General features: G+C 39.0%; 3 protein-coding genes across 8 annotated transcripts in view; 2 read left to right on the forward strand and 1 right to left on the reverse strand.

Annotated features, from left to right (window-relative positions):
* Positions 1-4,118, forward strand: part of LOC120556399 (CD276 antigen-like) — a 66,457-nt gene extending 62,339 nt beyond the window's left edge. For all 4 annotated transcript variants that reach the window (XM_039796009.1, XM_039796000.1, XM_039795991.1 and 1 more), the window contains 5 exons: positions 517-630; positions 1,228-1,260; positions 1,889-1,927; positions 2,042-2,089; positions 2,250-4,118. In XM_039796009.1, the coding sequence (XP_039651943.1) occupies positions 517-630; positions 1,228-1,260; positions 1,889-1,927; positions 2,042-2,088 (233 nt within the window). In that variant the 3' untranslated portion in view covers position 2,089; positions 2,250-4,118. The remainder of the gene's footprint in view (positions 1-516; positions 631-1,227; positions 1,261-1,888; positions 1,928-2,041; positions 2,090-2,249) is intronic.
* A 2,001-nt stretch (positions 4,119-6,119) lies between these two features.
* LOC120561952 (piggyBac transposable element-derived protein 4-like) lies at positions 6,120-8,930 on the reverse strand. Its single transcript, XM_039805339.1, has 2 exons — positions 8,596-8,930; positions 6,120-8,031 (listed from the first exon to the last, which is right to left on the reverse strand). Exons 1-2 carry the CDS (start codon positions 8,730-8,732, stop codon positions 6,231-6,233), a joined length of 1,938 nt encoding a protein of 645 aa, XP_039661273.1. The 5' UTR covers positions 8,733-8,930; the 3' UTR covers positions 6,120-6,230.
* A 440-nt stretch (positions 8,931-9,370) lies between these two features.
* si:rp71-81e14.2 (uncharacterized protein LOC100002239 homolog) lies at positions 9,371-18,223 on the forward strand. 3 transcript variants are annotated; one of them, XM_039813931.1, is made up of 5 exons: positions 9,371-9,965; positions 11,101-11,281; positions 11,484-11,828; positions 12,764-12,909; positions 16,737-18,223. In XM_039813931.1, the coding sequence occupies exons 2-5, from the start codon at positions 11,230-11,232 to the stop codon at positions 16,857-16,859; spliced, it is 666 nt and encodes a 221-aa protein (XP_039669865.1). In that variant the 5' UTR covers positions 9,371-9,965; positions 11,101-11,229; the 3' UTR covers positions 16,860-18,223. The 3 variants fall into 3 exon arrangements, with proteins under 3 accessions (XP_039669865.1, XP_039669884.1, XP_039669875.1); XM_039813950.1 differs by having other exon boundaries at positions 9,388-9,460; XM_039813941.1 differs by lacking the exon at positions 9,371-9,965 and adding an exon at positions 9,972-10,121.
* The last annotated feature ends 4,591 nt before the right edge of the window (positions 18,224-22,814 follow it).

Genomic DNA, 22,814 nt, shown 5'->3' on the forward strand with positions numbered 1-22,814 from the left:
TGAAAAGAAAACATCTTGGCAGGTCAGACAGACCTTGGTAATATTCATACGCAAGTTTTTTTTTTAAATGCATAACTAAAGATCATCTGTGCTGTAGTTGTTTTTAAAACACTAAATAGTTAGGGGGCAACATGTCTCTTAATCTGATCAGACCTCTTCAAAACAATGTCCCTCACAAAGACGGAAAACTATGCATGACGGTCCAGGCCTGATAAGACACAGCAATGTTACTTGTGGTTCACTTGGCAACTTCACAGCCACCCTATCTGATCGTCTATGTACTGTACGTTCTTAAAGCTGCCACAGCTGAATGTCTTTTTTGAATCCCAAATTTTGCAGACTCCTCTGGGAGTGAAAGTGAAAGTGAATGTCCTGTAGGTTGCTAGAGTATTACAGGGGGGGCTTCCCATCAGTGTGTGCATACCTCATTTTAACAACACTTACATCTTTACTCTTTTTGACATGATCTGAAGTATTACAGCATTCAGTCTTTGTTGTTCAATTTGATTTATTCAGATCCACATACGGAGGAAGTGTTGGGTCCAGCCTCCAAAATAGTCACTCCTGTGGTGGTCATCGGATCTCTGATCGTAGGGTTGGCGCTGCTGATCTATAGAAAGCGATCTCAACGTGAGTACCTACACAGGCCCTCATTTGGCTTTTGGTCTAATTTAACCATTTTTGAGTATTAACATAATGTACATAAAAAGGGAAGAATAACATGAAAAACATTGCTGGTTTAATGTATTATTTCCTGCTTCCTCTTAGAAAAAAGGTTGTATCACATTCAAATCTTTAGACCACATGTAGACAGCCAAAAAACAAATGCACTCAGATTTAATGACATCTAGCTCTTGTTCCGATGGACTTGTATGAACTTATTGTAAGTTATTTTCAGTGTGATATTTGAATACTAACTTTTTCAGATGTTGTGTGGGATTGCATCAGTGGCTTTCTGTAAACAATAGAGCTAACAGAAAATAACCATATAATAGATGAAGGATGAGATAATACTTGGAGGTTGAAAAACCTGTAAAACAGCAAGTAAGCATGTTATTCAGGTTGGGAAAGTACACTCTCTGTTATTGTTAAGTATCATTTGTCTAAAACAGTTGAACGAAAACACTTTCCATTGTTAATTAGTGTTCTACAAAATGTCTCACAAAGATTGGTGATGGAAGCACAAGTAGATATCTAATTGTCATTAATTCATCATTTTCTTAACAGAGGCGCGGAGACACTCCACAACACCCCTTATGAGTACGTCCATCTTTGGACAGAATATTGCTGCTGTTTTTCTTCTAACTTCTGCTCTCTATAGAGGTTTAAATAAAGGTTCTATCTGTGGATTTTTCTATCTGTCAGCTCGTTTTAGCGGCCTGAAACACTAAAGATCTGCCACAGACCTGCTGACAGATTAATGAGTGGTTTAGCTAGCTAAAACTACTAAAGTAAAGATCTTTTTTTAATACTTTGCTTTTTTTCTTTCACTGATGAATAGTTGAGTCAGTGGCCTCCTGGACTGCATATTTTGAGACAGTTTGGAACCAAAATTACTCACCCAAGATCTCAGTCCAAGCCTGTTGGAGCATGTACTCCACCTGTGGGTTTTTTTGTTAACTCAGCTGGAGCACATGTTGATCACTGACCAAGACAGTTTACTGTCCCTGCACTAACTGGGTGTCAACACATCTAAACTGCTCCCTGGCTTTCACCTCATTTTAAAGATGACAGGGGAAGTATATAACCTGAGAATATAACCTGACTCATGTTTCGGACACTCGACGTTGGGGATCTGCCTATGCTTGCATGTCACAAATTTAAACTGCTTAATATGGTGATGGTGTTACACCCACCACCTACAGTAAAATCTTTTAATTTGTTCCAGATGACCATCGTGGGCCCCCTACATGTGATTACGATGACGGTACGTCTAAATTACAGTATTTTGACCCGTTGTGTCTAACTAAAACAGCTTTAGTTTTAGTTTTTTTTTTTACTGTTTTCAAATCACACTTTGATATGATATAACTTTTTGCAGGTGATCATCAGGAGAGGGATAAAACATGCCAAGTCAGCCCGGCCTGAGGTAATTATAATGCTACAAGCAGATTTGTTTCACCTCCATTTTTTTGTGGTTTATGGCAGTGTACAAGACAGTATCGCATAGCTAAAAGCTCTCTCTCTCTCTCTCTCTCTCTCTCTCTCTCTCTCTCTCTCTCTCTCTCTCTCTCGCTCGCTCGCTACAGGAGACACTGCATGTCACATGTCACATGCTAACGTACTGGCAACCTCTGAAATCAACACTTCCTTGTTTGCTAATCTCCACTCTATCGTTTGTATTTTCCCTATTATAAACGACTGCGTATATAACCAGGAATAACTTGTACTACTGTGATTAATCCGAGGAACTGTAAGCCCTTCATTCACTTCAACTTTCTAAGAAAACAATCTTAAATGAGATCTAAATCTGAAGAAAGATCTCTGATTTTGAATCAGTGATGATGGACAACTAGAAGGCAGGGGGTCCTGTTCAGGCCATGTGACCTTTAAACGTTGACAACCACATCGGGAGCTCGGTGTAACATCACCGTAAACCACCTTAGTGAATTTAGGAGGGCAGCGGATCTTTGATATGTTTTGGTTGTTGGAGAAAATATTTTGTTTAATTGTGCCCACGCAGTAACTGTAGCATTTTGTAGCTTGGCAGGAATGGCCCTCCTTTTCACTTCCTCTTGTCGTATTATGTCAACGTTCTGAAGAAAGTGTTGCACAAAAGGAAGTCATATTATTAGGATAGTTAGGGAGTTATATGTGTATTCCATGGAAATGTAACAAAAGACAAGATAAGCATAATACTAGATATTTCTGTCAACTAATTCTATGAAAAGACCAAAAGCAGCAATGTGCTAGCCCATCTCAGGACTTTTTGTCTTTCCTACCATCTAGGACGCTCAGATCCAGGACCATTCGTTGCTGCTGACGACGTTAATTGTTAAAATGGGTTCCAAGCATTATGTGCAGTTTAACTTTTTGAAAAGCTTCAGTAATTTCCCTAAACAGCTGGGCGCTAGCTTTTACTGAAAGTTTCTCAGGACTAATTAGTGTATTTGTTTAGAGCTATGCTCAGTCCCACACTAGTAAGAATTTGTGGCACCAGGTGGGATGGACTCAAAATAAACATATTTAAGGAGTGAGCCAAAAGTTTAGACCATCTTCTAGTCACTAAATTAACGAAATGACATACGTCAGAATATGTCAGACTCAACTCAGCAGGTGACACTGAATGATGATGACATTGTTTTGTGCATTGTATTTTGTTGTTGTTTTTGCGATCATTCATCAGTGGAGCAGTAGGCTGTGCCAGTTTTTAGGGCGTTGACCACACTGGAGGTCTGTGGCACAGAGGAATAGGCTATACTGGAGTGGCTACAGGGGCAATAAACAGTATGTTAGTAGATGAGTTCAGAGTTGGTAGAAAATCTGAAAAAGGATAGATTATTGCCAGCCTTTTCCTTTTAAGGGTCCTTGATTAGAAGTTTGTCATGGTTTTAGAGCACTTATTATTTCCTGTTTTAAGACCAATAATATCACAGATTCTAACTTTAGTGTTAGCGTTCACTGTCTGAGAACCTTCAGCCCCCAGCACATTTTATATCCTTATTCTAACCACTGAGAAATGTCATGAGCTGGATGCTGGTTGCACTTCTGTGCATCACATGATCTTCACATGTCACGTTGTATAAAAGCCAAAAACACCTTTGTGTTCCTCTCCTCCTTGTGTTGTCTTCAATGAAAACTGTGTTTATGTAACTTCTGGCAGCCTTATACAACTTCATTGTCAAATCAGATGGTCACCATCTCAGGCAGTTTTTTGGTTTCCTTATCTGCATCTGATACCAGCTCTCATAGAAATGGACGGTGGGCGTGATTTCTAATCTGCTCGATAATGGAACATGCCATAGACATCAGCAAAAGTAAATGATTAATCTTGGTTCTCTCACACAAAGGTATCAGCGTTATTCATTGACTTTGTGGATGGAGAAAAACAACACCATTAAGTGTATAAGGTTTTTGATTTTAAAGTTTATTTTGGAAATTGAAAAAAAAAACACACACATAAATGTCGTCAAACAAAACTTGTGAGAGGCACATGTGAGTACTGTTGTGTATATACTGTTTTTATAAATCTGAAAATTGTAACTCTGTCTCTGTGAATTTTTAAAAATGAAACAGAATGTGACTGGACTACAGCCAGGTATATTATTAACTTGTTTTAATGAATAACATAGTCTGTTCAAAGTGATCTGTGATTGGTCCATGTAATAAAACACATTTTGAATTGAAAAAGAACAGTGTTAATTATTTTAGTATTTTTGCTGTGCACTCATGTAGATAATATTTCAGACATGGTAGTTCTTGTTAATGGGAACTTGTAGCGCACATGTCTAAATATGATAAAAAACCAATTCACTTTTCTGGTCACTGACCTCACTTTCAGGTGAACACAGAATGATGACATCATTTATGGTGTGTTTGCTGTGTGTGCAACACATTATTATACACATCTCCAGACGTGTTTGATGGTTTTTCTAGTTTTCTTCAGAGTTTTTGTCAGATACTGTGAAACTGATTAACAGTGAGGAAAGACCTTTATATACTGTCTATGGGAAAGACTTACTGTAATACTTTTGAACCTGCACTTTCAGACTTGTTTTAAGCCTTTGACTCTGGATCAAAGGTCTTATGACTATTTCTGCTATTCATTACCAGACTGAGTTTGTCTGTTTTTAGATCATTCAATAAAAGACATCACATATTATGATTTTTAGATCATTTTTAACCAGATTTAAGATGAATATTGCAGAATTTAGAAACTTGCAAAACCTTAATTTATGTTAATACTGCCATCTACTGGACAAATAGCATTACAACATGTTAGGACATAACAGCACATGTGAAGGACTTGTGGGTTGCAAGTAGGGCTGGGTACTGAATTCAATACTTTTTAGGCACCAACCGAATTTCCTCCTTAGTATCGAAAAATGCCTCCTCATTCAATACCTAAGGAGAAAATCATCATAGTCAGTGAGCCAATAAGTATGCAGCATGCTTCTACCGAGATCTAATGTGTATGATTGGCTGTCTTAACGTAAAATTAATCATTACATCGCGACGCAGGCGATGGACGATTCTGCATCAATGCAGTGACAGACAATAATCGATTATTGCCTACTGATGTTACTTGTTCATTTTCCGTTAGCTGCTTTTTTTGTTTTTGCCTTTTGTCTGCTGTATTTAGACTCCGCTAGATTCAGGAAGTGTCTTTTTTTTTTTAAGAGCAGATGCAATGAAAATGGGAGTTCAGATATATGGCTGGCTGAATTTGTTGATGAAAACCATGTGTAGCAATATATAATAAATTTGAGGTGGTGACGCATTGTATTGAATTGTTGACAGGATAATCGTAATCAAATTGAATCGTGACACCAGTGAAGATTCACACCCCTAGTAGAGGCATGCAGGGGAAAAAGCTACCTTACACGGGACTCACATAGTAGTAGCTGAAAAAGAATTGTGCCTTAATGTTAATGTTGTTGTAATTTAGTTTTGTTAAAATGGATTTTATAAAATTGGTATTGAAAAAAGTATTGTTTAGGAACTGGTATTGAACATTTTTTAATGATACCCAGCCCTAGTTGTGAGCTCCAAAAGTAGCAAGCTACCTGATGGATGCCTGGTGTCCAGGCATGGCAAAATGTATTTTCCTTACTAATTTAAAGTGTGTTGCTGATCTAGATGAGATTGACGTTTCCATGAAGTGCAGTAACATGTTTGTTGTCTTTATCGGTTTATCTAAGCAGTTTACTGTCTGCTTGCTTCTTTTTTACCACGCCGTACAAGAAAACTATTTTGTCCAGTAAAAAGAATAGAATATCTTTATTGTCATTGTACAAGTAAAACAAGATCAAGATTGCCACATCTGTATCAATGCTATAAAGCTAGATGAGGTAAAAATAAAAAAATATGTACAAATACAAAATTTCTGCTATCTGTCAGCCTGGTGAAGACAGTTAGTCTGGCTGCTCTCCTCTCTGCTCAAAAGGAAAACTAAAAACTTAACTGAATCTCACGTGTTTATTCAAATGACACAGGACAATAGTGAAGAGGGAATAAACACTGCAACCAACACAGATCAAAAAGCTTTTTACAATTATTTCAGACAAAAGTTAGTTGTGCCAGTCCCGAAAGCAGTTTCTGTCTGCAATGACGCAGAGGGCCACGTCACACTCCATGCACTTCCAGGGGGTAGACTGCCTCACCTGCTTGGTCTTCCTGCAGTGTACACAGGTCCTGCGCCCATACGAGGCCCTCTTGCTTAATTCAGTCTGTTCTGAGATTGCCACGGGTAAGTGGCCGCTGTGTGCCTGGGCTGGAGGGGTCACAACTGTGACGCCGCACAACTGGGCTGTCAGCTCCTGCAGAAAGGCTCTGTGGGTCATGGGTTCCTCCTGCTTCTCTCTGCAGAGCTCCTTGTGTAGGAGGAAGCTGTTTGTAGCTGCAATGTCCAGGAAGTGGAAAAACAATGTCCGGTACCAGCGCATGCTATTGTGATGTACAGAGTAGCACTGGATCAGCTGGTTAGACAAATAAACGCCTCCCATGTGCCGGTTATATTCCACAACAGGTGTTGGGCATGGAATAGATTTGGTGGTCCAGCTGCCATCCTTAGTTTTCATCCTCTTATGCAGGGTGCTTCCAGAGAATGCCTCGTGGATTGTGGAGCAGACAGAGACCTCACGTGTGTCCATCCACTTCACAAAAAGTAGTGGGCCGTCACGGATCCACCTGATGGAGCCTCTGGGATCGCTTTTCTTCAGAGCATTTGAGTTTGTGCGGGGGCATTCTCTTCTGGTGTCTCTGTACGTGCCACATGCTCCAATATTCAGGCTCAACAGTTCCTTGAAGAGTTTTGGACTGGTGTAGAAATGATCCACATATAGATGAAAGCCACTACCCAGGTATGCCGTCTTCATCAGGGACATGACAGAGTCATATGCAAGGCCAACGCCTGAGGCCAACTGGGACTTCCCAGTGTACACAGCAAAGTCCCAGGTGTAGCCATTGCTGCTGTCAGCCAACACAAAGAGCTTAAAACCCCACTTGATCGGCTTCGCTTTTATGTATTGTGTCGTTCCAATATGGGCCTTTGTAGCCACCATCCTCTTGTCAATTGAAAGGTTCCGTCTGGGGTGGTAAAATGCTTTGCAAGCAGTTTTGATGGTGTCCAGAAGGGGTTTCAGTTGAAACAGGGGGTCATAATCTGGTGTCCCCTTCTTTTGGTCATTCTCCACATCTTTCTCAGGATCACTCATGTGGATGTTCCAAGATATCATCCGGTACCTGTCCCGTGGCATCACATTGGCTGGAAACGGCACGCTGAAAATGGTGCTCTTTTTCCAGTAATCCTGGATATTGTCGAGTTTCACCAGAGCAAAGAAGAAATTCAGTCCCACATACTTGAAAAACTCCTGGCAGTTGATGTCAGTCCAGGAATATCTTTTGCCTTTTGCAATGTCTTTAGCAGCTTGTTTATTTGTGTGTTGACAAATTGTTTGAACTGCGCTATTGCTAAAAAACAGTTTGAAAAGATCCAGTGGTGAGTATTTGGTGCCCGAGTTCAGTTGATGTCCAGGGGGTCTTGCTGGCATGAACATTTTTGGCACTGGACATACATCAGGGTCCGTCTCAGTTTTCCAGGATGTGACTGAGTGTACTGGCTGTGGCTGTGACTGCCTCCGAAGTGGAGATCTGGATCTGGACTGGTCTCTTGATACACCTCGTGCACACCTGGACCTGGGTACCAGTATCCGGCGGTGTTGTGGAGAACGAGGTTCTGCTTCAGGCTGCACATGTCCACAATCTTTCCCATTCTGGGGTGGCTGCTTTCTTTCTGAAGAAGCAGGGGGGCTGGCTTGTTGTCCTACAGCCGAGGTGCTAGGCTTTTCAGATTCCTGTTGCTCATCGTCACTGTAAAAACAGATGAAACCATTAGGAAGATTGAAGGTTTGTAATATCAGATCATATATATCATACTAGTACGTGTTTTGTGTTTCACATCTCACACAGTATAGGAGGACAAAGGCTGAGATTGCTCAATATAACACCCCCCCACACACACACACACACACACACACACACACACTGAAACTTACACTGTACTCAACACTAGATTGCACTAGCTACACCATGGGTTTGTACGGCTGTAGGCACGTTGCTTTATTCTTTGGTATACAATTGTTTGGCATATCATGATACACTGATAAAATGTTCATGTTTATCTTTGTTCAGCTTTAATCATTGTTTGTTTAAGCTGTAGGTCTGTCCTGTCATGTGTATGTAACGTTACATTACAACAACAACAACAACCCGGAGTCAAATTGCTTGTGTGTGTGTTGACGTTACACAAACTTGCCCATTAAAGTTGATTCTAATAAACGCTTTCTGCCCAAATAACCACCAACTTTAAACATCTTTAAAAAAACACTATCCATGTAACTAACGTTACATTGAAACTAAATGTAGATAACTTACAAATCCTCAGCTGGGTCAAACCCCTCTTGATAAGCCATCTCTTCATCCGTGAGAAAACTCTCTGCTCCTGATTCCCCATCATCGTCACTTTCCAGGATTAATGCAAAGGGTTCTTCTTTGCTAGGTTTTGATGCCATTTTGGAAAAGTTGAAATAAAATGTTTTAAAATCAATTCTCGGGCCAGTAGCTACTGGCACTCCAAAGTGTGTTCTCTTCTTCTTCTGTTGTTTTTTTTTTTTTAATTATTATTATTATGGCAAACTCTTCTTCTTCTTTAGTTTTGTTGGCGGGCGCTACAACTACAACTCTCGAGGCAAAATATGTCAATGGGCAAAAGTCATTTTTTTTTTAAATTTTAGTTTTTTTTTTTTTGGGGAGGTTTTTTTTTTTTTTTTTTTTTTTTTTTTTTTTTTTTTTTTTTTTTTTTTTTTTTTTTTTTTTTTTTTTTTTTTTTTTTTTTTTTTTTTTTTTTTTTTTTTTTATTTTTTTTTTTTTTTTTTTTTTTTTTATTTTTTTTTTTTTTTTTAAAAAAAAAAAAATTTTTTTTTTATAATAATAATTTATAAATTTTTTAAAAAAAAAAAAATTTTTTTTTTTTTTTTTTTTTTTTTAAAGTTTTATAAAAAAAAAAATTTTTTAAAAAAAAGATTTTTTTTTTTTCTTTTTTTTTTTTTTTTTTTTTTTTAAAAAAAAGACATAAAAGTCCCTCTTCTTCCGGTGGACCACAGGGCCACTACTTCTGATTGGCTAGTACTTGTTACCTTTGTTGGTTGGATTGGTTAGGGTTAGGCACGAGAGCCAATAAGAGACAGCGTCCTTTCTTCTGATGTCACTTCCGTGTCAAGAACTAAATAAATTGTGTAAGGTAAAAACAGAAAAACGATATATCCATGGATTGCTCAGTGCTCTCTGGACGCCCGCTTTACACTTCTATTCAATGGATAATCAACGCATTATTTATTACACTCAAGATATTCTACTTATATTTCGGTTGCTGCCAGCACGATCCAGCAGAGACAGTTCAGAGGATCTATTGTGGGGCCATAGACATGCCCAGTCTGCGACAGTACAAATGGAACGCACTGACATGACATGGCAAGACCACTGACTGGTCTTGTACATCATAGGCGTACATGTATATCAACCCAGTCTCGTGGCAGTTCGTGTGTATATCGTAGTATATATCTATGGTAGAAAGAGACACAATTCATCATGGCATACATCTTGCCCTCAGTAGGCTTCAGCTAACGGCTAACGACAACAACAACTTAGTTCGACGCGGATACATGGAAAAGAAAATTAAGCAGTGCTGAAGGCGATACGATGTTGGAATGCTCCACCGGTATCCAAGTGGAGCCACGAAATTAAAAGTAAGTTTAGAAATTTTCTCAAAATTAATAGTAATTGGAATGGTACGGTGGCCGAGACGTGTCGTATTGCTTGGCAAATTCGAAACCCAAGCCCATAAACGGACAACACAAAAGCAAAAGCCCACAACACAAATGCAAAATGGGCAATATTACAAGGTAAGCTAATCAGTCTATCACGCTGCATCCTACCAAAAAACCTATTTGCTGTCAACAAGAGGGTTATCTCTTTGAGATCTTCAGTTCACGTGCTGAATACAAAGAAAAACCACTGACTGCTCTGTCTGCAGGATGTGGCTGCAACTTCTTTAAACTTAACCTCTGTTTTCATTTCTTCTACCTTCCGAAGATGCATATCATTTCAGTTGGTATGAGAATTTTTCTTGTATACCAATTATTCACTTGGTTATGCTTGAAACACTCAACTATTGAGGACATAGTTTTTCATAAAGAAAATGGCACTGACAGGAAAATAGAGGTGAACTGCAATACAGGTGGTTCTCATGTCAGTGTCCAAACATACCCTACAGATCCTTACACAGTTCATTTCAATTATACAAATGTCCTAACTTCAAAAACTTGAATTACAACATTAAAAGTGTATCTTGCTTTTATTCTTTTTTATATATTATATTTATAATTCATGTTACGTCACCTTTTTTTTCAAATGCTAAAAAGCATCGGCCAATACGGAATCATTTTTTCAACATCATCTAATAGTCTATTAGCTTATATAGAATAGTAGGCCTTCTTTTACAATATACATTTTAATATGTTTATATGACATGTTCCATGCAATTTTTTGAAAAAGCTTCAAAAACGTGGCGCAAAAAAAGAAGAAAAAACGTCAAAAAAAAGCACAGAAACAAACGACAAAAGTGACAAAAAAAACTTTAAAAAACTTCAAATCTTTACCCAGAAAAACTAAAAGTTGCTTACCAGTCGACGGGAAGACAACACAAGGGTTAATTCTATTGGTTAGTGAGACTAGCAATAGCCACAGCAATTCCTATTTCCCTTTACAGTTATGTATTTAATAATCTCCATTGGATAGTGAGGTCATTTTTAAACGTGACACATTTTTCAGCTAAACAAGAACCTTGGCTTTACCTTTACATTCTTGTTTACAATATTACAGCATTGAAGCCAAGCTACATATCACGGTCTAAGGATCAAATGAGGTTGCACGTCATCAAACAACAGTAGAGGAAGCCTGTGGGGTGTATATATGTGAGAGACAAAGACAGTATACAATCAGTGTGGCAGAATGAAGAACCTCTGTTGGTCCACACTGTTGCTCTGCGTTTTTGCCAATGCAGGTATGCATTTCTTTTCTTTAATCTTCAAACATTTTGTTGTTGTTGGAGTCTGCCTGCAGCAATGTTCACTAGACAAGCTAAGAGGATTTCTTTTTTAAACTATGCAAAAAGGTTTCAGTTGCTGCTTTGAGGAAATGCTGTGTAGATGGTTTGTGGTATGTTTTTAAAATGTCTAATTATACAGTTGTCTCTATTATGACAGAGAATAATGCAGTGTGGCGAGAGGCTGGCAAGAACGTCACCTTAAAGTGTTCCTCCGCTGGATGTCCCCGCAGCATTGAAGGGTCTGATGGGATGTATCTGTATCACAGTCAAGATCAAGATCATAAGCAGCAGAAAGAGGTGCTTTACTATCACCCCTATCCAGGATCAACTGACAAAATAACCCCGCGAACTGGATACACAGGCAGGATTGAGACAAAAGGATCATTGTCGAACCACAACATCACCATCAGCAACCTGACCGTGAACGACTCTGGTTTCTACAGTTGTGTCTACATCAACAATGTTCATGTCCCATGCAGCACCTACACACTTTTTATAAGCGGTGCGTATACTTTTTTCTTCTCCAAAACTACACAAGGTCTTTTCTTAAGGGTAGTAACCCAAGTACTGTACATACATATACAGTAGGTACCTTTTTCAGTTAGCCATTTCATTCTACTGTATACTTCTGGTACATTTCATAGGGAAATACTTCATAAGGAAATTTACTTTTTACTTCACTACTAAGTTTGATGGCTGTAGTTACCAGTTACTTGTGACTCGATTAGCTTTTACAAACAAAGAATATGGTGAATTTCTAAACTATGATACATTCATAAAGATATTCAAAAGTATACAAAAGTGGTTAACATTTTTGTTTTGTTGACCCCACTGTTTGTTTCCTTTCTTTAAATGTTTTCTATTCCTCTTTCTTGTGAGCCTCTAAAAGTGAATATGCGACAAAATCGGCTTGCACGTTTCATTAAGGTATCCCACATGGTGAGATTACCTATGTTTTGTGCTTAGTAAGACTCCAGGGGATATTCTTACATACTAGATCCAAATAGCAATAGCAAATGAAAAACCATTATATTGTTCATGTTGCTACATTTTTCTTATAACACGTGTACTTTAACTTCATTAATATATTCAGATTGTAAGTGTAATATAGTTTTATTATTTATTATTATTACTACTTTCATTAAGTAAAGGATCTGAATACTGAATACTTCCGAATTCTCCACCACTGGTGGACAATGTCTCTTAGTTATTTTAAAGCCATTTTTTATGTGCTTGTCTTATCTACCTTCTTTTGGTATTAGAGGTCATCTCCCTCATGTCTATGGAAAACTCATTTTTATATAATGTAAAAGTAAAAAATATGTATCGTTAAAGCTGTGATACAAATGCTATCACTATATGGAATGCTACAGGAACATTTGCATGAGGACATTTTATGCGGTGTAACCCATGTTTGCCTGTTCATCATTTAAACAGGGGTGGTACCATGTTCCACAGCAGCAGCAGAAGTGTCTCGTGTCCCTGTCAATGAGAAAAGTCTACCTCTGGTCCTAATCATTATCGCCGCCTGCACCGTCAGCACCCTAGTAACTGTGATGTTGATCCTGCTGATAGTCCCGAGGGTGAGTTCAGATCTCTACATACAGCTATACCTGAACAAAAATATTTGAGTAGCTGGTGGTTACTTACTGTGTTGGGCATATACCATTCACTCTACACTACATTATTAAGAACACTAGTGTCAAAGGGTGAGTTGGAGATGATTATTCATGCTTTCATTTCCTCTTGCTTAGACTGTAACAGTCTTTTTACCCATTTGAGTAAGAAGGAGCTTAACCATCTCCAGGCTGTTCAGAACTCTGCTGCAAGGCTTTTTACTCACATTAACAAAAGAGCACACATCACACCTGTTTTAGCGGCACTTCACTGGTTACCAGTCCAGTATAGAATTCAGAATTCAAGTTCCTCTCTACATCTCTGACTTGATACAGCTTCATACCCGCCCGTAGTCTGAGGTTATTAGTGGTTCCCCGCACTCATTTTAAAACTACAGGGGATCGATCATTCCAAGCAGTTAGCTCCTAGGCTGTGGAATGACTTGCCTCCCTCTCTACGTTGTGTGAATTCTGTCGAATCTTTTAAAAAGCAATTGAAGACTCTGCTATTCAAGCAGGCTTTTAGTTAGTCGAGGGGGGTTTATAGTTGTTTGTTTTGTTTTCTATTTGTGTTAACATGTTCTTGTATTTTTATTTGTGGTATTGTATTACATTTTATTGTGAAGCACTTTGCGATTTTTATCTGTGAAAGGTGCTATACAAATAAACTTTACTTACTTACTTACTACATTTAACTACCTAACTGATGTCAACAAGAGGGTTATCTCTTTGAGATCTTCAGTTCACATGCTGAATACAAAGAAAAACCACTGACCACGTCCTGCAGGATGTGGCTGCAGCTTCTAGAATTTAGAATTGCTGTAAGAGGTCATTTTGACCGTAAGATTCTAAACTTTATAATTAAATAGGATAAATACCAAATTGCAAGATTAATGCATTTATTGTGTTAGGATGTATGTATATATATTTTTTTTTTAAACAAAAGTTTAATTTAAACATTTTTAGTTAGTTATCACACATTTATCAATGAAATCATGGTAAACGCTATAATTACAAAAAATTTTACACAGAAAATAGGCTAATCGAAAAAGCTGGAACCGATCTGATAACAAAAGGAGACAAGGACGAACCATGAAACAATTACTTACAAATACACGTGTGTACATTTGGCTTTTTAAACGCAGTCAACACAGGTGACATCTCGTTTTTTGACACCATTGCCACAGACGGGTTTGCGGCATGTGCTGCAGTTTTTTTTTGTCTTGTTCTGATTGCAGCTCCTTCTCACCGGCACTGATTGAGTTTTTGTGCCTGCTGCGGTGGTAGCTGCCGCTGCTGACCGGGACCGTGCGCTGCTACCCTTTTCCCCTCCATAAACTCGGCTCTCAGCTCCTCTGCCAACTGCAGCAAAAACTTCCTTCATGATATCTTGCTGCTGGTGCACTCCTTTGTTTAGGTGTTTATTCCAGCCAGGTTGAGGATGTTATAAAATACAGCCACTGGCCATCTTTGTGTACCGCCTTTCACAGATTACGCCTTCGCCATCTGATCCAACACATCTACGCCGTATTTGGTGTTATTATAATAAGTCACCGACTCAGGCTTTGCCTTCGGCCCATCTGTTATCCCCACACTTGTGTGCACTGAGCTCAGAATGCACACATTTTTCCTCTGCTTTCCCTGGTAAATGGTCAGTTAGCACATTTCAGCACCCTTTGTGCTGAACATCTCTGCCTGCTCTTTTACACAGAGGGAGGAAACTCACGTTTGGCTTTGCCCAGGGTGCCAACCAAGGTGGTCTTTTTGGCCTGTAAGGCAGTGGCCAGTTTTAGGAAGGTGAAGAAATTATCAGTTGTAATGTTTCTTCCCTTCCCCAGAAATGGCTCCGCCAGTTTCAGCACCACACTTTCTCCCACGAGCTGACCTCTGCTCCGCGTCTCCTCTTTACCTAGATATGGAGCCCTGTTCAGCATATATTTGGACTGCACATCCGCAGCCAGCCAAAATTTGATGCCGAATTTATCAGGCTTGTTCCCCATGTACTGAATAAATTTGCCCCGTACCTTGGTGGGGAACAGCTGCTCATTAATTGTCAGCACCAGGCTTATAACAAGCTATGCTGTTCTGCACAGACTTGTTCCAAGTTGCCGACACCAGGGCAAACCTGTCATCCTGCAGATGAATGCGTCTGGTTTCTTTCTTATCGAACCACAGGAATTTCATGACCTCTCTAAATCTGTTTCTGTAAAAAGGGAGAAGCCCAATTTTTCTGACCACAGACTGTCCAAATCGATGTTTTTTGCACCCTCTGCTCGTGGATATACAGCAGGGCTATAAATGCTTTTAGTTCAGCCACTGTCCGGTCCCAGGAGCGGTCACCACGGTGCCGATGGGCCTCAGCCACAGTGCAGTCCCTGATTTGCTTCAGCATGCCATTATCGAATAGACACACAAAGGCCGTGAGCGCATCTTCAATGTTGCGCTTTGCGTGCGCGTGCTTCCGTCAGGACGTTTTGGCTCTGCTTCCTCCCTGGATGTTCAGTCGGCTAAAGCACCGTCCACGCCGTCCCATCCTTCCCCTTTTCCACAGCCGCCTCCGGCCGTGATGACTCAGGCCGGCTGTATTCAGTTGGCTCAAGGGGTACTGGTTCGGGAAGGCCTAAAACAACAATAACTCAAATAGACTAATGAGGATAATAATAACAATGATAACCTACAATTGCAAATATGTCCTGAATAGCTATGCAGCGGATGTCACCGGGAACATCAGCCGTGACCTTGACCTGCTCTCCAGGAATATCAGCCATGATCGGCTCAACGCCGTCAAAGGGACCATCGACCGTAACTGTAACATTTGGATCCAAAGCCTTCGTCGTCGCCTCTTTTTCCGCTGTTGGCCTACGGACTCACTCTCTGATGAGGATGAAGCGTTGGACCTATCGTTCACCCACTTTCCTCCTCCGACTCCGATAGAGCCCCAGCATCAGAATCATCCCTTCCCATGTTCTGAAGCATCTCCGAGGCCATTTCAACACTCCTATTCCTCTTCATTCGCTCATTCATTCTGGACATGTTTCCTTCAAACTCGTTTCTAAATAGGGTACTGAAATAAAAAGCAGTGTAGGCTACTGCAATCAAATAGGCTACCGGTAAATACAAATAGGCTAGGTGATGCTAGTGACGTTTCTCTAACAGAGACAATGATAGTTACTAAGCAACAAAGATGCATCTTCATCCGCGCGAAAAATGATTTAAAGAATGCCGCGAAAACCTTTTAAATAGGTTAAATTGATCATATTTTCTTTGCCTTTTGTGTAATTTATTTTAAAAACCTTTTTAAATGACAATACAAAAACTTTTAGAAAAGTCAGGTACCAGCAGGATTGAATTTTTTTTTTTATTCAGCAAAGTTATTACACTTATAAAATCCAAAACGGTGTAAATGACCGTCATGGCAGTTCTAGTGTTAAACTTCCTGTTCTGTTCACATTTCTTCCACCGTCTCAAGATATTGTACATATTATTTCTCTTGGTAAGAGAAGTTTCCTTTAATACATTAATACACCGCACTGATGATTTTTCACTGGTTTATGGAGGACATTGTTTTTCAAAAAGGATGTTATAGAGCCAGAGTGCTTGAGTTGGTTCCTTTTTAACTGATTATAGTCTTTTAGATATGGGATCCCCCAATAAAAAAAATAAAAATCTTACAATTTCTTCTACTGTTAACATTTGCCCAAATATTCAATCTTCAATTTCTCTTAATTTGGTCTCTGAAATGTAAAGACTGTAAATTTCTGAAATCTGATACAGCGATATTTCACTACCAACAGGTGAAACGATGGACTAGCAGAAGAAGAAGAAGAACGAGTGTTTCGCAAGTCTCCAGTGATTATGTGTATGAAGTTATGAACGGCTTTCGCCATGCTCAAAAGCAGTCGCCGCCAAACCCTTAGGATTGTGCTTAGTATTGCTTGGCATAAAAAATGATTGGCTTGGTGGCCGTCTTCTTCTTGAGGGTTGGTTTACGTGTTTGACTGTTTGTGATTTTAATCAACACATCAGACAAAATGTAAAATACATGTTTAACAGCTAAAAATGGGGTATTAAATCTCCAAAATCTTTCATTGCTGTGAAATATAGCTTTTTTGGCTATATTTGACTGATTGATCAAAAGTAATACATGCTTAAATAATGTTCTTCATGTGTCATACCGTATTAAAATGGTTTATTAACTCACATAATTAATCCTCACATAACTACGACACCGTGAGGCATTACTGGAAATTGTGTGGGCTTGCAGGGGCTTATGCTCTATAAAAAATACAAATAAAATGTTTGCGAGAAACAAAACAGAGAGCTAAAACTAGGCTATATGATGAGCAAGTAAGAGATGCAACACTGGTGCAGGAGGCTGAAATCACACCGGTCTGATCAGTCAGATTATTGATTGGATTAGATTTGCCATAAGACACAATATGTGGCTATATTTTTGAAGGTTGTTTATGACAGCTGTGAGGAAGTACAAACCACATACTTAAGAGGATGGGGTAGGTGTAAATGTGTGGGTGGTTTGCATGTCTAAGTTCTCACACAATATTTATATTAATACAAATCTAATGTAACCATATATTCATAATGGAGTTAATTAGGCATGATTATGTTAAATGGAAAACAGAAAAACGAGAGTGATGATGGTAAAAAAGGTGGTGATGATAATTGTTACTGTAAATTAAAAGCTATTAGTAAGGCAATTAATGTTTTAATTTATTGTGATAATTCTTGTTTCTGGTTCAGTGTTTTTGCTTTTATAGTTTTTTCTTGTGCATATAAGGCATATACTACTGTATATAATGCAACATTTGTGCTGTAAATTCATCTAATGTACTTCACGTGACATTTAGGCCTATTCTGTGGTATTTATACCTTCAGCCTTTGACACCAATAACATGGTGGGATTTTGTGAGAGTGTTGGTCTTTAGAGGAATACATACTGAAAGATGGTTACAGCTGTGACACCTTTTACCGCAGTTCAAAACCACCCATTTGCAGACTTTTTTTTATTTGGTCTGTGTTCTCCAGAAGCTGTCTGCTGTCTATCCTCTGCTTGTTGTTACTTATCTGTTTTTTACTACTGCCTCCTTTGTCTTGATTCATTGATTTTATTTGATGATTAGATGACCCTCTTTTGAATTGATATGCTTCCTGAAATGATCATGTTTAACATGTACATGTAAGGAGTTTTAAACAATGACCCCTTAAATTCCTTTTTTTTCTTTTTGTAATTAAAGAGCTGACATACAAGGAGGTGGCAAACTAACTCTGGACCAGTAAGATTTTTCGAAATGTTGAATTGAATAAGAATGTGTTGAACTGAGGAGCAGATATGTGTCTGTCCAGTGTAATATAGCAGAAACGTTTAGTGTCATGTCCATTTAGATGCAGCAGGTGGCTGCTAATGCTAATATGCATGCTGGCTCACTGGCAGGGCTGACTTGGTCACTTCCTACCTGTCCTAACAAGTGAGATTGTCTGAATGATAGCCTAAGATCCTAATATTTATTGTCGTACAAAATCCATGTTTTTTCATTTCCTTCTTCAGAGTGAAAGCCATTGAAGTATAATTGCCAGTCTCACTTTTAACCAGAAGAGGGCAGCATTGGAAAGTATTTTTTCTGCTAATGCAAGTACTGTACTTAAGTACAAATTTGAGGTACTTGTACTTTACTGGAGTATTTTCTTTTCATGCCAATTTCTACTTTTACTCCACTACATTTCAGAGAGAAATATTGTACTTTTTAGTAAGATTTTTGCACACAAAACACATGCAGTTTATAAAATAAGATGTTTTATCATAAATTAAACTATCCAACAATATACAGGCCTATAAATCCAGCTAAAAGGATTAGCCTGTTCAGCAGTCACAGCCCACTCACTCTCTCCATTAGTGCATATATAGGACCTGGGCATCATCATGTTGGTGTATTTCACGCCTGTGGATAGTGTGTAATAACAACAGAGTGTAAATTGTAATTTCCCTATTGGGGATCAATAAAGAGTATACATTATTAATTATTATTATTATTATTATTATGATTAGCTGATTAAACACTCTTGATTGACAGAACTGTTTTGGTCATTTCCAGTTTCTAAAATGTGAGGCATTTTCTGCATTGAATAGCCTACTTTTACTTTTAAGTAAATGTACCTGATGATAGGCTACTTACTTAAGTGACATTATCAATGCAGGAATATTACTTGTAATATAGTATTAGTACTTTTACTAAAGTAAAGGATCTGACTACTTCCTACTTCCACCATGGCTACAACGCATATAAACGTGCCACTGAATCACAGTTGTGCACATTTTTAATAAGCAACAAAGTAAACGTTGTTAAGCAGCGCTGCGGTATGCTTACTCAGTGCATCGTCAACCACAGAGAGCATCAGTATCCGTATCTGAGCAGAATAAGAGTCTGCTTGGGAGTGTAGGCCTCTCAAAGTGGTGATAAAGTTTCCACAGCATAAGAGAACATCGTTCTCCGTTCTCCCCCTCAATCAATCAAGTGAAGTCACTAGCTCACTTTTTTTCACATGCTCATATTATACATAAATTGAACAACTAATTGTTATCGAGAAATTGTTATCCATGCAGCATATATACACACACACATAGGCCTAATTGAGCTTCCGAGAGAACGGGTGACGGGTCCATCAAATAAATGGTATTCCAAGGCAGCACTCATTTATTGCTGCGATAGAATAATAATTATTTTGTATAGTAATTATGTAGCCCTATACACTGGATAAATACCAAGTTATCTCCAATTGGGATCTGTGCGCGAGAGCGCGTCAGTGGAACCTCCCCCCCCCCCCATTAGCTCACATTTACGTTACCATGGTCGTGCGGTCTCGAGACTCTCAAGTAAAGTGCACGTCATAGAGCTCCGCGGATCACACGGCATTTTTTGCATCTGCGCTGCCTGCCTGCAGTCACGGTGTCATCACGCACTGGGAGCGAGCCGCACACGAACAAGTGCGGGGAACTGAGAAAACAAAGTCGACTCCAGTTTTCTTTTGGACGCGAGACGAACAGAGCCAGGTTTCCTCTGAGGACCAAAGCACTGATTTGACTGACAACTGAGAAAAGCAGAGCAGCAGCAACCTAGAGCATGAAGAAGACTCCCAATTCAGGTACAGATGATTCAAAAATGCTAAAGTACACTTTATATGGTAATATTATATTGCATCATTTAGACTAATTTGATCAGATTTAAACTGAAAAAAATATTACAAGTAGGAATTATGTAGGCTTTAAATAACGTGACTTCATTTACATGGTTATAAAATACTTTCGCACACAATATGTATATGAGTATAGCATACTATTTATTAAATCGATGTGGGCTTTAGTTTGGATGCATTTCTGATGAAGTTTTGTCGCACAATATTTGTTACCCATTAGAAGACTGTGTAAAAAAAAAATAGTATTGCTGAATGTTCTCTTTAAACTTTATTTCTGTTTTTCTTAAGTTGTCTTTATCATTTACCGAACTTGCCAAACTCTGTCACTCTTGGCCCTCTGTTGTTTTGGGCCAGTTTCTTTGTAGGCTGAGTGTGCAGCACCCAGGGGAGAACCTCGGGGTCCCCTGGCCATTAAGTCTGATGTGCGTCATCATCTGTCCTTCTCAGCCTGACCTTCTGTATGGATGCACTGGCCCCTTCAGGCTGCACTCTTTTCATAGTACTGCGTGTGTGTGTGTGTGTTTGGCTTTAACAAACATTTTGGACTTTTGCTTGCTTATGATGTCAGTGTACATGGCTTTGCCTGCAATGCCTGCTCCTGCCTGCTTCTGCATTGTACATGTTTGACATAATATAGTTTTGCGTGTGTGTGTGTGTGTGTGTGTGTGTGTGTGTGTGCTATACCACACATCTCTGGCTTAGCTCAGGCCCCATCTGTGCGTTCCCCCTCTATAAACATTTGGGAACACAGGATGGGCTCTAGGGAGAAAAATATAGCGCTCTAGATTAAACAGACTCAGAAATGTGGCACAAGCTAATGCTGCGGAATTACATTGTAACACCAAATTTGAAGAAAACCTTGTCATCTTTATTTGTGCCATAAAGACTAAGACCACAATAAGATAAAATAAGCTCATATCCACATCTCTTTTAAAGTTGTCTGGAGATATGTCCAAGTCAGTTGCTAATGCATGCACAATGTCTTTTACCATGTCAAAACTTGAGACTTTTAGTGTTTTTCAGTGTTTTTAAAGTTACAAGTAAATTAAGTTTTACAGCCATCACGTCTGAAATCCTAATTTTTGTGACTTAAAGTCTTACTCAAGTCCAAATCTCAAGTCTCTATTTTTATTTATCTGTATGTGCTGTTACATTCTACATGGTGCACACTTGATTTCCTCCCAAAAATCTGATTTATTAAAGTATTAACCATGTGCAAAGCAACTATCACAAACACAGCAACCGTCTGGAGCCGTAAGCAATTAGTGCTTGACCTTTCGGGGAATAGAAATGTGGGAAAGGTCATACGTAGACTTGAAGACTGGCCTGTTTAAGGAGTCTTATCACTATATGTCAGTTTCTATCTCTGGAGATCCTCACTGCTGCACCTGCACTGAAACAGCAGTACTATACAAACACCCTCAAACTATCTGCTGTTGACTTCATCCAGTGGCAGATTGCTAGTACAGAAACGTTGGTTAGACTCCAAAAGAATGAGGTGGGTGTCACTTAAAATTATGTACAAGTTTGACTAGTTTGTAACGTTACTTTTACGCACTCTTTTTTTTTCAAGTCCAGATGTAATAATCCATGCAGCAGCCTTGGACAAGCTAATTATCAACTGTATTTGCACCCTGAGGTCATACATACTTTGGTCATAAGGGTGACTGGTAGTCTGAACTGTCTCCAAGCAAAGACAATCCATAAGACTGGGCACCCTCACTCAGCACAAAGCTTGTAGTAGCTCCAGCAGTTTCTCCACGCACCATCTTTGACCGTAAAGTGTCAAATTATCTGTCAGGCTGGAGGATTTCATGGCTGGACTGAGAGAGAACCCAATTAGCGGTATGATGGCGAAGATGCTTTTAATGGGGAGCCTTTTTAGTCTTTTCTACATACTGTATCTGTCAAATTATTTCAAGCAAAATATCTAGTTTGGCTGTCTCAAAGTGTGATAATGCTGGAGAAAGCAGATGTTTGAAGTTGTGCAGATGTGTAACCGAGAGCAGCTGTCATCTGTCAAAATGGTCAGTACAGACCAAGAACTTTGGTGTAAAAACCCTTTTATATCACACCTCTATCAGCTTATGTTGTTGTAAACATGTCCTCCTATCTATAGTTTTCTTTTAAGTATATACCATAAAAGCAGTACAAGACCTCAACAACAATGTCCAAAAACTACATATAAATGTCCAAAAACCACTAATACAACTTCAAAACTATGTTTAAAAAATAATAATCCACATGCTTTTTGGGAAGAGTTCATTACTGTAGATCCATGTTTTCTCCAGTCACTCATGTTTAATTTTTCTCCCGAGTGGGAGCATTGTGTCATCCCTCAGATCACAAAACACAAATATGTTGGCTCCCATTTAGGAAAGTCCGTTGAGACCTGGAGCTTGTTGGGCTTAATGAACTGGATGTATACCCACGTTGTTCTGTAGTTTCAAGTAATGTGACCCTGAAATGAACAAGGAGTCCCAGTGGAGTAAATGCACTGTTCCTCCCCCCTTTTTTCTTTCTATCTTCCTACGCATGAGAGATCCCAGTCAGCTGTGCTATATATTCTCATGGTTGGGTCATTTTTCAAAACAGGCTCGTCCTCAGCTTCAATAGACTCCTTTGTGGTGAACATTTGCTGGGGGCTTGTTGTGTGGATTTGTTGA

This window comes from Perca fluviatilis, chromosome 1 (assembly GCF_010015445.1).
Source record: "Perca fluviatilis chromosome 1, GENO_Pfluv_1.0, whole genome shotgun sequence".
NCBI lineage: Eukaryota > Metazoa > Chordata > Actinopteri > Perciformes > Percidae > Perca > Perca fluviatilis.